This window comes from Hyaena hyaena, unplaced genomic scaffold (assembly GCF_003009895.1).
Source record: "Hyaena hyaena isolate Hyena2069 unplaced genomic scaffold, ASM300989v1 scaffold_46, whole genome shotgun sequence".
In the NCBI taxonomy this organism is placed as follows: Eukaryota; Metazoa; Chordata; class Mammalia; order Carnivora; family Hyaenidae; genus Hyaena; species Hyaena hyaena.
Window position 1 is genome coordinate 4,406,702 of NW_024080678.1, and position 14,449 is coordinate 4,421,150.

General features: G+C 53.6%; 1 protein-coding gene across 1 annotated transcript; it reads left to right on the forward strand.

Moving 5' to 3' along the window:
- The first annotated feature begins 694 nt into the window (after positions 1-694).
- Positions 695-10,371, forward strand: CKAP4 (cytoskeleton associated protein 4). Its single transcript, XM_039230482.1, has 2 exons — positions 695-1,320; positions 7,880-10,371. The coding sequence occupies exons 1-2, from the start codon at positions 880-882 to the stop codon at positions 9,200-9,202; spliced, it is 1,764 nt and encodes a 587-aa protein (XP_039086413.1). The 5' UTR covers positions 695-879; the 3' UTR covers positions 9,203-10,371.
- Positions 10,372-14,449: the final 4,078 nt, after the last annotated feature.

Genomic DNA, 14,449 nt, shown 5'->3' on the forward strand with positions numbered 1-14,449 from the left:
GGTAAAGTTCGGGAGTCGTCGGTTCCCACCTCCTTACTCCCACTCCCAGAGGCCAGGCTCTCAGGCGCGCCCCCCCCACCCCCCTTCATTTCGTCTCTCTGAACAGGTCGAAGCAAGGGGGACTCGAACTCGGCCCAAGGCAAAAGCTCATCCCCGGCTCTCCTCCCGCCGACCCGCATGGCCACCCTCACTTTAACCGCCTATCGCTGGGGCCTTCGTGGCCCCCGCTCAGTAGCCAGTCTCGGCCGCCGGTCGACCCAGCCCTGCGCTCCCCGCTTTGGCCACCTCGATTCCCCGTCCCCGCCTCAGCCGACCCAGGCCAGCTGCCCTCCCTCCCTCGGCCACTTCAGTCGCCTGCCCCGGCCTCCGTAGACCCCTCCGGGACACCCTCGCCACTCCGACCCCCTCACCAGCCGCTCCAGACCGCGTCCGGCCACCACCCTCGCCTCGGCCCTCCCTCCCGGGGCCTCGTAGACACCCCCCCCCCGGCCGCGTGGACCCCGCCGCAACGCCCCCCGCCGCGCCGTCCCCCGCTCGGCCCCCCCTCCTTGGGGTCGTGGCGGCAGGGGGAGGGGCCGCGCCGGCCCCCGCGTGCGTGGCAGGCTCTCCCGGCTCGGCTCTCCCGGCCTCCCTTCCCGGGAGGCGGGGTCGGCGCCGCGGCGGCGGCGGCGGCGGCGGCGGCAGGCCCCCTCCTCCTTCCTCCCTCGTCCGGCCTCCTTTCTCGCGCGCCCGCCCGCCGGCTCTCTCTCGGCCGCTCCGACGCCAGCAGCGCCCGCGTGCCGCTCGCCCAGCCCCGGGGGAGCCCGAGGAAGTTTCCCGGGCCGCGCGCCGCGCTCTCTCGCCTCGCAGTCCGCGGCCTCACCCGCCGCCGCGCCCGCCATGCCCTCGGCCAAACAAAGGGGCTCCAAGGGCGGCCACGGCGCCGCGAGCCCCTCGGAGAAGGGCGCCCACCCGTCGGGCGGCGCGGATGACGTGGCGAAGAAGCCGCCGCCGGCGCCGCAGCAGCCGCCGCCGCCCGCGCCGCACCCGCAGCAGCACCCGCCGCAGCATCCGCAGAACCAGGCGCACGGCAAGGGCGGCCACCGCGGCGGCAAGTCCGCCGCCGCCGCCGCCGCCGCCTCGTCCTCGGCGTCCTGCTCGCGCAAGCTCGGCCGGGCGCTCAACTTTCTCTTCTACCTCGCCCTGGTGGCGGCGGCCGCCTTCTCGGGCTGGTGTGTCCACCACGTCCTGGAGGAGGTCCAGCAGGTCCGGCGCGGCCACCAGGACTTCTCCCGGCAGAGGGAGGAGCTGGGCCAGGGCTTGCAGGGCGTCGAGCAGAAGGTGGGTACCCCGGCCCCCCCCCCGCGCCACGGCCGGGCCCCTGGCTCTGCCCAGGCCTCGGTGCCCGAGCGGGGCCCTCTCCACGGCCGGCCCCGCCCGGGGATACCGCGTCCCCGGGCCCCCAGTTCCCGGGCGGTCCCCAGACCCTCTTTGTTAATGGCCGCGGAGGAATGGGCCCCGAGGGATGGGCCGCAGCGAGGATGGTCAGGCCGGCGAACGAGGGTGGGCCAAGGGCCTGTCACAGGGCATTAGCGGTGACCTGTAAGGAAGCCTCCAGGCTCTGGGGAGCCCATTCTTTCTGGATTAGAAACCGCTGAATGGGCAGAGTTGTCTGAAAAGGAGGTGGGAAGGGACACCAGCGCATCCCTGGGAGCCTCGGGCAAGGCCGCACCTGGGCTCACCCCGTGGGAGCCAGGTTTGAATAGATCCAGACCCCGGGGAAGGAAAAGCAAGTAATCATACTCATTTGCGAAGTTCAAATGAAATATTACATGCCATCAGGCCCCTGGCCTTGTAGTGGACTAGTGTCCCCATGTGGGCCTTTGAAGTAGCATATACCAGTTTTAGAGGAAAGGAAAGGCCCCCAATACTAGAGGGTACTGGTGAGTAATATCACAAGGCACATTCGCATGATGTTAAGAGGGTTTACTCATTATCTAATCATCATAGCAACCCTGGCGGGGAGGGAGGACTAGCAGTTTTGACTCCCATTTTCCAGACCAGAAAGTTGAGGTTTAGAGAGATGAAGTGAATTGATAAAGATCCCGGCTGGTGAGTGGCAAGCTGCGTGTGAATGTCTAGGCCACTGCCCACTTGGGGGTCCACGGAGGCCTCTCTCAGGTGTGGATGGACCCAACTTTCACCCCAAAGCTTCTGACGTTCCAGCCTGTCCGTGTTTTTCCCCACCAAGTGCAGCTCCCTCGGCCTCATACCTCCTCCACCGTGCTCCACTAATGTCATCAATGAAAGTTGGTTGTATGATCGAAACAAAAAATCCCGCCACCACTTCTGAGCCCGGAACTGCTGCCTCCTTTTCCCAGCATGCTGCCTGCCCTGCCAAGTTTCTATCGACTTTTGTGGAGTATGCAGGACTAGGAATTTCTTCTTAAGACTGGCAGAGCAACTGGAATGAGTCAGCCTGCTCAGTGCTGCAGGCCAAGGGAGGTGACTTTTCGAAGGGATGGAAGTAGGCAGCGCTGCTTTGCCTATCCTGAATGTCAAATCATTCTTAAGAAGTAGACAAACTGCTGGAGTCTAATCACTACCCTTTGTTTCCTCTCTTTCATCCACCCACTTACGATCCATCACGATACTTATTGAAGTCTGATAGTGATAGGGCTGCGTGTTGGCCCTGTGGGGGGTACAGAGGTGGAAAAGACACACATTCGATTTGCGAAGCAGCTCAGACGGGTTTCAGTTGAGGGTCACTGCTGCGAAAGTTCAGAGGAGAGGGCATGTTGAGTTTGTCTTGGCCTGTACCCCATGGCCGGGGTGGTGCCAGTCTAGATAGCTGGTGGTCGGTAACTGTTGAGACAAGAAATGAAAGAAGACACACAGGAACGGGGGCTATCTTGAGTGTGTGGGGACAGCAGAGCTACCCGGCCTGTAGCAAGACGGGAGATTGAAGCTGAGGCCCACATGAAGTTGAGGTCTTGAATCGATGTCGAAGAAATCGGGCTTTATTCTCTCTGCCTCTCTCTCTTTCCCTCCTTTCTGGCTCCCACCTCTCCTCTTATCAAAACTGTAAGCAGATTACTTTCCACTTTGGGGCTCAATGTTGTCATCAACACAGGGAGGGGAGGGCTCTGTCCAGAGTTTTAAGAACGCACCTGGCCATAGACCATTGAGATAGTGACCTTTCTTCTTCATTTAGCGGTGTATTCCAGCTGTCACGTAATGCCTCGTATTTATTGTATACCCCTGTCTTTTGACTCACAGCAGCTCTAAGAGGTAAGCACTACTATACTCCCTTTTCACAGATGAGGAGAGTGAGACCCACGGAGGCAGAGTAATGCAAGTTTTCATGGCTAGTAAGTGGCAGGGCTAGGGTTCATCCTGCAGTCAGCTCCGTGGAACACTCCCAAGTACTGCTCATTTTGTTGTCTTTCCCATGCCTTGCCAGGCTCATAGTAGGTCTTCAGCTAATGCTGCTTCCAGTGACGTGGAACTCAGAACGTGCCCAGAACAGCATTAGAATTTGTCATGGTGTGTGGCCATTTCTGTCTGCACCTCTGAGGTGACCAGTGAAGAAGTTATTTTGCTCTGAAGAGAGAGTAGTGCCGGCTTCTCTGACAACCTGAGTTCGAGCCCCTTTTTAACTTTGTATGATGCTCAGTGTGGAGTGGGGTTTGGTTCTTTGCGGGAACATAGACCTACAATATTATTATTCATAAGTACTATTCATTATGGGGTAGGCATTCATTTTTATTTTCAAGTTTATTTATTTATTTTGAGAGAGAGAGTGCAAGTGGGGGAGGAGCAGAGAGAGGGAGAGAGAATTCCAAGCAGGCAGAAGGCTCCGCACTGGGAACCGTGACATGGTGCCTTGACTGAACCCAAGAATCAGACGCTTAACCTACTGAGCCACCCGGGTGCCCCCATTGTGGGCTAGGCAGCCTTTTAAGTGCTTCCCAGCTACCCTCTGAGGCAGCTCCCATTTATTAGCACTGTTTCACACATGGGCCCCTGGGCCTAGAGCGGCTGTGCTCCCATTCAGGGTCTGCATCACACGCAGACCCTAAGTTTGGAACTGGGACTGGAGTCGCAGCAGCTGAAGCAGGCTCTGGGTAGAGTGGGTACCTGCCTGCGCTCCGTCTGCAGATGCCCTGCTGGATGACTGGAGCCTGGGCAGAGAAGCTGGTCTGTCCTTCGGTGGACAATTGAGCGGGCACAGTGTGTGCGGGCTTCAAGATGTTGGCAGTTCAGTCTGAGGCCCTGAAGGGCCCCTGCTGCCCCGGCGGATGCAGGGTGGCGTAAAGTGCTTGTAGGAGCAGCCTCGGAGGGACAGCTGAATGAGAGGAGCGGCTGTTCGTAGAAGAGCAAGTTCTCTGGTTGTGTTTGTTTTCTGATTCTGACTCTGGAGGAGTCCGGGCTCCTGGCATAGGCAGCATCTAGGCCCTCAGAGCACTTTGAACATGCCTCTGCTCCAGCTCATCCCTAGAGGTTAAGAGGTTGGGTTGTGAAGTCACACATTCCGGGATTTTGAGGCTCAGCATGACCACTTCCCAGCCTCCTTATTTGTGAACTGGAGATCAGTGGCAGCCACCAACTCAGGAGAGCATTACGAGGGTGTAATGAGATGGCGTCTCGGAAGCACTTTGCATGATTTTTGGCACACGGTAAGTGCCTTGTTGAACGTCAGCTGCCACGGTCTCCCCTCGTGCGTGCGGTGAGCCCCGTGAGTGCAGGGATCCTGTTCTAGCCGTTGTTTTTCGCTGGTATCTTGCCCACCATGTAGTGGGCACCCCACATGTGTTGGGGAAACAGATGCATCCATTGCCTGTTGGTTGTAATGAGGTCTTTGCATGTAAAGATGAACAGCACACAGCACCATCCGGAGGGGGGCGATTTCTGTGTTCTTTTTTATAGCGTTGGGGCGTTTAGCTTCCTCCATGATTTCTGATCTAGTCCCCTTTCTAGCCATTTGCAAAGAGTCAGCCCAGGTTAGAGGTGACAGGGATCAGAGGCGAAATGGACCAGCTCCTTCTTCATCAGGCTCTGCTCAGTTAATTAACTTAATTCCTGATGCATTCAGGAAACGCTGCACGAACACCTGCCGTGTCGCAGGTACTGCGCTCACCCGCCCCTGGGGCCGCTCCCGAGCACAGTGCAGAGCAGGCAGGTACTGTGACTGAATAACTAGCTTCAGAGGTGAGCTCTCTCCCGTACCTTCTCAAAGTGTCCTGTGTCACTCAGGGAAATTGTCTAGTATTTTGGAGTCCCCGAGAACCTTATTCTCATCTGTCTTAAAATCACAGACTGCTGGAAGCCACAAGGGACTTTAGAAACCTAGTTGTTAATACGCGAGGAGCTCGGGACCTGGAAAGTGAGTGTGACTGACTCGTGCGCACAGAGCTGGTTATAAGGGGGCTGTAACTAGAGCCCAGGCATCCTGTTCTCATTTCTGTAGTGTTCCCCTTTGACATTGGGCTAAGGATGGTCTCAGGATCTCCAGACTTCTGAGCTCCTTCCAGAAGAAAGATTAAACAATAATGAAGACCATTTCTGCTGTTGGTGGATCATTTACTATGTGTCGGGCACAATTGAATTGTTATGTATGTCAATTTCCTTAATCCTTGAGAGACGAGCCTATGAGTCAGGGACTGTTTTTGTTCCCTTCCAGCAGCTGAGGAAACCAAGGCACAGATGTGCTAAGTAGCTTGCCCAATATCACACTGCTAGGAAGTGTCCAAGCTGAGCTTTGAACAGAGGCAGTCTGCTTCCAGAGGCCCCTTCTTTTTTATTTTTTAACTTCTAATCATGGAGGTATTTAGGCATAAACAGAAGAGATCAACACGATGAACCCCAGTTGCAGTAATGCTCATTCTTCTGCTCTTCTTGTTTCATTTCTTCCCCTCCCCTTCCCTCCCATTTTGTTTTGTCCTTTTTGGGCTGGGGTCAGAGCAGTGTGACTCTGAAGCCTTCTCTTCCGCCCCTTGGGGGTGTCCACCTGGGCTCTCTTGTTCTCAGATGCCCTCGGCGTTGGGAAGCAGCCCAGGTCTGCTGAATGACCGTAGGCTGGGCGGAAAGGCTGTCGTGTCCTGACTCAGAAGCTCTGGTGGGCACCTCCGGTGGGCACAGAAGAAGCTGGCGGCTCAGGTCTCGGCCCTCCGAAGGGCCCACGTGGCTCCGGCAGATGCACTGGATGTGGAACCAGGATCTAATTTTGACTGACTCGTTAGTGCCCCCAGAGTATCTTAGCATTTATTTCCAACAGATAGAAGCTTCTTCTCTTCCCTTTCCTCTTGGCAGAGCACAGCTTATTACCCCTAACAAAGTTACCAGTAATTCTTGACGCTCATCTGATTCCCAGTTCAAAATCCGATTTCCCTGGCTCTCTCAAAAACGTCTTGCTTTGCTTGAATCAGGATCCAGACAAGGCCATACAATATGTTTGGTTGATAAATCTCTTGAAGTTCTTTTAATGTGCAATAGTTTCCTGTCTTTCCCCCTTTAAAACTGCCATTTAATTCTTGAAGGGCCCGCTGATCTGTTGTGTAGAATTTTCCACATTGTGGGTTTGGCTGATTGCATCCTCCTAGCGAGTTTCCCTCTTGCACGTTTCCTGTGAACTGGTGGTTAGAACTCGAGACTCGAGAGACTCAGATTCCCCTTTTTTTCTTTTTTGCAAGAAAGTGTTGTGGGTGGCACCACGTCGGGACGAAGCCCAGGCCAGTGGTCCTTTCACTGTCAGCCTCGGCACATCAAACCGCTCCCTGGAGTGGCTCCCAGGTCAGACCTTGTTTAGGGGAGAATTTGTTTCAAATGAGTGTGTCATGGCACATGGGATCATAATGTGCTCAGAAAGCCCGAGAATGTTGAGGGATCTCCTGCCCCCCCCCCCCCCCCCCCCCCCCCCCGTCCTATTTTCAGGTAAGGACAGCGACTTGGTCAGGGCCACCCAACTAGAAGGTGCCCATACCTTCGTCTCTTGCCTCCCAGCCCAGCGTCTCCCCTGTGCCTCAGCTTTTTTCCTGTGACAAGTTGCAAGACTTGCAGTTTCAAGAGCCAGAAACTCAGCCTAAGTGGCCTAAAGGGGTAGGGGAGGAGGGAAAGAGAGAGAGAGAGAACTTATTGGCTTAAACTAAAAAGTTCAAAAGCAGATTCCTAAAGGTATAACTGTACCCAGAGATTCAGATTGTGTCTTCAGAACTTGATCTTGCCATGTCTCTGTTCTGCCTCTTTTGACCCAATAGACGGCGTACTTCGTGTGCAGTTTGAGGCTCTCCAGGCTTCCCTCCTCCTAGAGCTCTCAATCCCTGTGGAAAAAGGCTTTCTTTACCAATTTTTTAAGTTCATTTATTTATTTTGAGAGAGACTGTGCGAGAGTTGGGGCAGAGCAGAGAGAGGGAGAGAATGAATCCCAAACAGGCTTTGCACTGTCAGTGCAGAGCCTGACAGGCTCAGTCACACAAACTATGAGATCATGACCTGAGCCAAAATCAAGCGTCAGACGCTTAACTGACCGAGCCACGCAGGCTCCCCTCTTTACTAGTAGTTTTAGCAGAAGTCGTGGAATTGACTTGCTGGCCTGCCTTAGGCCACGTGCCCATCCCTGGGCTAATCACTGTGGCTTTGGAAGGGACGGAGGGGTATGTAGACGGAAAGTGCCGGTTGGTCAGACTGGTTACAAACCACCCCTGGAGCACTTGGAAGGGGCCTTCAGGTTGGCCTCCAAACCATGTAGACTCTGTGTGGAAGGAAGTTTCTCCAAGGACAGTTATCATTCTGTTCTGTAAGAAGAGGGTCCTGGAAACTGCGCAGACAAAAAGAAATATAGCCGTGTTGCCTAGAACTTCCCAGCTCTTCTCAGTAGGTAACATCTGGATTTTGGTTGCAGGTGCAGTCTCTTCAAGCCACCTTCGGAACTTTTGAGTCCATCTTGAGGAGCTCCCAGCATAAACAAGATCTCACGGAGAAAGCTGTGAAGCAAGGGGAGAGTGAGATCAACCGGATCAGTGAAGTTCTGCAGAAGCTCCAGAATGAGATCCTCAAAGACCTCTCTGATGGCATCCACGTGGTGAAGGATGCCCGGGAGCGGGACTTCACGTCTCTTGAGAACACGGTGGAGGAAAGGCTGACAGAGCTCACCAAGTCCATCAATGACAACATCGCCATCTTCACTGACGTCCAGAAGAGGAGCCAGAAGGAAATCAACGATGTGAAGGCGAAGGTCGCCTCCCTGGAAGACTCCGAGGGGTACAAGCAGGATCTGAAAGCCTTGAAGGAAGTTGTGAAGGAAACCCAGTCCTCGGTGAAGTCCAGAGAAAAGGACATTGAGGCCTTGAGAAGCACCCTCCAGACCTTGGAGTCTGACGTCTACACGGAGGTCAAGGAGCTGGTGAGCCTCAAACAGGAGCAGCAGAAATTCCAGGAGGCGGCCAATTCGGAGCACCTCACCTTGCAGGCCCTCACGGAGAAGGTTCTCCAGGCAGAGGGGGCCACCTCCCACCTCCCCGAGGAGGTCAGGAGACTCCAGGAGGAGCTGCGCCGCCTGGAGACCGAGGCCCTCAGGCCGGAAGAAGGGGCTTACAGAAACTCTGATGCCTTCCAGGCGCTCCAGGAAAAGAGTCAGGGATTGGACTCGAGGCTCCAAACCGTGGAAGAGGGAGTGGACGCCGTGCAGGCGGCCTCCGCGCGGCACAGCGAGAGCCTGGAGGCCCTGCTGGCCAAGAGCGAGGAGCAGGAGCGGCGCCTGGGCGCCCTGCAGGAGCGCGTGGCGGGCCTGGGCCCCGCGGAGGATGCCGCGGGTGGCCTGGCCGCCACGGTGAGGAGCCTGGGCGAGGCCCAGCTCTCGCTCTACGGCGACGTGGAGGAGCTGAAGAGAAGCCTGGGCGAGCTCCCCAGCACCGTGGAGGCTCTCCAGAAGGTGCAGGAGCAGGTCCACACGCTGCTGGGGCAGGACCCGGCCCGGGCGGCTCCCTCGCCTCCTCAGGACTTCCTGGACAGACTCTCTTCTCTAGAGAACCTCAGAGCCTCCGTCAGCCAGCTGGAGTCGGACTTGAGGATGCTCAGGACTGCCGTGGACAGCTTGGTCGCCTACTCGGTGAAAATAGAAACCAACGAGAACAACTTGGAATCAGCCAGGGGCTTGCTAGATGACCTGAGGAATGACCTGGATAGGTTGTTTGTGAAAGTGGAAAAGATTCATGAAAAAGTCTGAGTGAATCGCGTGTGCAGGGCGCAGATTTAAAGTCCAGTTTCTCATGACCAAAAAATGTGTTGTTTTCTCCTGCGCATCTCCTTCCCCCCACGTTCTTGTCCCCTCTGATAAAGCAGTGGACACCCCACCGCCCCCGGCCCGAACACCAAGGCATTTTATATTCTTGTGCCCACTTAATTTATTTACGATTATTACCACACGCCATTGGTTTCTCAAATTTTCTGCTTCTGCTTTTGGTTGGTTGGCTGAAGGCCAGGCCCCTGCAAATCAGGGGCACCTTTTACAAGGGATGTGTCTCATGTCCGAGAAGAATGGCTCCGACTGAGGATTAACAGAAGCAGATTAACTGTAACCTCAGAAAACCCTGCCTGGCCGGCAGATTTCAAGGAAAAATGTGGGGGGAGGAGGCACTTTTTTTTCTAATTGTCTTTAAGGAAAATTAGTTTTACTCCTTTTTTTTTTTTCTTAAATACTTCTGGCCGAAGTTTAATGAGCTGTCACTCACTTCTCGTCTTCCACTTTAAACTAGCTAAAATTCACAAGTGTCAGCTCTCCATCAGGTGGGGAGCAAGCGTCTCGGGCTTTAGGTTGAAAAGAACCAGCTGCTTGACTTGACGGTCACCTCCGATGGCGTGGGGTGTCTTTTCCATTCCTGAATCATCCTGTGATCTCCAAGGTAACTATGCAAAGAATCCAGGTGGTTCTGAATGTGAAGGCACAGCACCCCATGGAGTCCCCGTGTGACCAGCCTGTGTCACCCCTTGGTAGGGTCCCCAAATAACGCATAGGTTGCAAATCCCGAGAAAGGGGACTCCTTGGATTCTTTCAGGAAATGTGTCCACAAAAGCGTGAGCTCTCTCCCCAGGGAATGGAGGCCAAGAGTTTTTATTTGACCATGGTGTCCATGAAGAGGTTTGCCCTCAGGGCAGGCCCCCATCAGTCAGTGAGGAATGTGCGTTCTCTGTAGTTTTTTGCTGTTTCTCTTTACCTTCGAGCTGTACTGTTCTTTAATGGCTGTCTTGCCCTTCAAAAAAGGAAAAAGAAAAAAAAGAACAAAAAAAAAAGGAAAATTAAGAGAAAAAAAGGTTTGTTTAGTTTACTGTGAAATGAACTGTATGGCTTATTTACAGTATTTTTAATTCTTAATAAACACTTGAGCTTTGTTACGACTTTTCTGGAGTGGTTGCTTTCTGAAGATTTAGCAATTCCGAAATATTAATTAGACTAGAAAGATAGGGAAGTTTTCAGTTTTTAGACTTTGCTTTAATTCTGGAACCAAGAGTGCTTCGCTTTTAGGCCTGGGGGACATACTTTTGATGGACTGTTAGCAGGTTTGGTTGTAGGTCATTGCTTGACTCAACTCTTAGTCACAGCAGAGAGCCTCAACCCTGACTCCCTGATAGAATCTTCTGGGACCGTGAGACCAAGTTCCTGCCTGCCCCCCACCCCACCCCCACACCTCCCCGGGGATTCTGATTCAACCGGTGTAAAGAGGGTTGGCACTAGCATTTCCAAGGCTCCCGGCTGATTGTAAAGTGCAGCCAGGCCTGACACCCACTGTCTCAGACCGTCTTCGTGACCTTCAGCCCAGGTTTCCTTCCCAGGTTGCCCCCCACCTCCCACCTCCCACCTGATATCAGATGCTGTTTATTGAGCACCTGTGAGCTGTGCTTCATGCCAGACCCTTAGGTCCCTGCAGCTTCCTCCTGATATTCCCCAGACACAGGCAGTATCATTCCCTGTTTGCCAGAGGAGCAGCAGGCTGGGAAGCATCATGTAATAACGTTAGCTAGAAGTGGTAAGGCTGGGATTTGAGCCCAGTCCTGCTCTTAACCTGTGACAGCGAACGCCACCCCCACCAGCACCAGTGCAGCACCTGCTGCTGCTGTTTCAGAACCAGAGGCTGCAGGGGCTCCTTTCCCACCCAGGACGCAGAGGGAGATGAGGACCTGAGTGCCCATGTGGTCTCTTGTCTTCCTTTCTGGCTGGAGGTCCCTGAACTCCTTTGTCAGTCATTCTGGGTCCCCGAGTCAGCGTCCTAAGGCATCAACTCCTAGCTGATGTTTTTCCAAAGCAGTTTGCAAGTCAGGATGGACCCTTTATTGGTGTTAGAAATAATTTGTAATTAGATCAATTAATAATTATATTTTTTAGAGACCGCATGAGTGGTAGAGGGAGAGAGAGAATCTTAGGCAGGCTCTATGCTCAGTGCAGAGCCTGACGCAGGGCTCCATCCATGACCCTGGGATCGTGACCTGAGCTGAAGTAAAGAATTGGGCACTCAACTGACTAAGGCACCCCAGCACCCCAGTTTGTGATTTTATTTTAAAATGAAAGAGTTACTAGGTATAACCAGTTTAATGGCCAGTTTTGCCCTCATTTGGGGAGGGTGCTGAACTTCCATGCATGGAGAAAATTAAATTCTGGCTTCTTTTCAGGTTGATCTCTTGTATCAGGCATTTTCTTGATCTTCCTCTTGCCATCATTTCTTCAGTCTTTAATCTCAGACCACAGAGTGGTTTACAGATGCTTCTTTAATATTGTAGTAGAAAACCTCTTCACAGGGTCAGAGAAGTGACCAAATTTAAATTCAGGTGGTGAAAATAAAAAGAATGTATTACAAATTCATGTACCCATGATGGTGGGGCAGCTAGAGGCAGATTTTACCCCAGACAACAATCACAGATCAGTGGTGCTCATGTGCCCCCCGCCCCCCCAATTCCTTCATTCAGGGAACATTACGGACCCTACAGCCAGACGTTTCACTATGTGAATTCAGGACACACGTGACGGGATTCTTGTCCAGATCTGGGCCCAGAGGCCTAGGGGCCTACAGCTCGATGGGGGCGATGGTCATGTAAACTGGTAGACACGCCAGGGAATCACAGGTGCTAAGCAGGTATGATGGGGCACAGAGGGGGCTTGCCTGGTGCTGCCTGGGTTCAGCTGGAATGGTTAAAATGGGTTTCCCACAGGCCTGTGGGAAGTCTCTTGGAGCACTTCCAGGGGTAAAGGTCCGGCAGCAAACCGGCTGCCCGGCGCTTTGTACAGGGAACAGCAGCACAAATTATTCAAGGCATTGATTAGACTGCAGGTGCTCCCACACCAGGATAAGAGGCTGCGGTGAAATTCCCCAGGCAAGACTATCAGCACACGGATCCCCGAGGCTGGAGAGGAGGACTCACAGGGTGGCTGTGACAGCAGAACGGGAGGAGAGGGCATGGCCTAGCACGGCACCCGGTACGTGGCGAGAGCTCGGGGGCTTGCTCGGGCGCCGTCACACCCGGAGTGAAAAGATTAAAGTAGCTCTGTGCTGCTTGGTAAATAGCTGTGACCCTGGGCTCTCAATTCTCTCTCCAGGGACCACTAGACACACAGTCCAGCAATGAACAGGTTAACACCCTGGCACAGCAGGGTCCTGAAAGACCAGCCCCATGGCCAGTGTTACTTCTGATGAGTGGGCACCCATGCTTTATCAGTCGCTAAATATTTTGAAGTCACCCCATGTCCTCCTCAAAGCATGCCTCCAAGCTATCGATCTGTTTTTCCCATAATATTTGGGCACCCTCCCCCCCCCCCCGCCCCACCACCAGACATCTCATGGGGTCCAAACAGAAGTCATGATCTCCCCCAGGAGTAAATGGGGTCACTGCTCCCGCCATTACTTGAGCCAGAAGCTCAGGGGATCCCTGTTTCCCCACCTCTCCGTGTCCACTCCTGTTGCAGCCCTCACACAGCTGCCTCATCCCGCTTCTAGCTTCTCTCCACTCCACCACCGGATGGTGTCTGAATCAGCGCCCCTGCCTACTAACTAGGAACAGGAACATGGGGTGTGCACTCAGCATTCATTCAGCAGCCTTCGGAGAGCACGGCTCTGCCAGACACCAAGGAGATGGCTGAGAACAAGACAGATAGGCTTCTGGGGCACCCGGGTGGCTCAGTCGGTTAAGTATCTGACTCCTGACTTGGCTCAGGTCATGATCTGTGTTGACAGCATGGAGCCTGCTTGGGATTCTGGGATTCTGTCTCCCTCTCTCTCTGCCCTTCTCCCACTTGCTCTTTGTCTCTCTCTGTCTCTCTCTCTCAAAAAAAAAAAAAAAAAAAGATAGGCTTCCTGCTTTCAGGGTTCTCATGGTCTAGTTGGGAGGAAACCAGCAGCAAATATGAAAGGAAATGGATATAAGTGTGCAAATTGCAGTATGTGTCCTGAGGGACAGAAGCAGCTCAAGTGGCCTCTCTGTCTCTAGCCTGACTCCCATTCAAGGAATTCTCCATGGGTGACCAGTGTGATCTTTCTCAAAAGCAAATCTGCCGATGACCTTTCTCTGCTAAATCCTCCAATGTCTTCTCTTTGGCTTCAGGGGAAAATCCCAGCTCCAAACGAGCTTTCTGACTGCTCTCTCCCTGCCACTCAGCTTCATCTTCCATGTCCTCTGCTGGCAGGTGGACTGATCAACTGAACCATTCCTCACCTCGGTGCCTTTGCACATTCTTCTGCCTTCTCCTCAGAGCTCCCTACCACCCTGAACCTGAACACAGGCTGAACTGGGGAGATCTTCCTACAAGCTCATACATCCCAGGCTCCTGCTATGAAAGGGCTCCTCCCTTTGCATTATGACTGCTTTTTGCCCGTCTTCCCACTGGATGTTGTACTCCATGGATGAACAGGTTGTATCTTTTATCTCTGTGCCCACTGCGATATCACTGTGCTTCGCCCACATCAGTAACAATAAAAATAACGAACATTTATTGAGTACTTACTCAGAACCACCGTTCTGAGGGTAGGTAAGGACAAACTCATTCAGTTTTACAGCAGTCATTAGTGAAGGTATCGTTATCCCCATTTTTCAGGTGGAGAAACTGAGGCACAGAGAGGTTAAGTATCTTGTTCCAGATACTTACTAGTTACAGCCGGTAGGTAAACAGATTTAGAACCCAGTGGTCTAAGTTAAAAACCTGTGCTCTGAACTGCTGTAGACTGGCTTCTTTTCTCCGCTTAAAAGCACCCAGCATTTGGGGGAGTTTACTTTTCACTGAGGTACAACATGCGTGCTTTCGGGCACTTTCTGGCGTGCGCGTCTGAAGTACACAGCTGAATGAAGCTCTCCACACGTCACATCACATACGAACCACCAGATCAAGAAATACAACATTTCCAGCACTTCAGAGACTTCCTGTGTCCAGCATTCATTAACCCCCAAAGACAGCTACTATTCTGGCTGCTGTCACCATGGGCTGCTTTTGCCC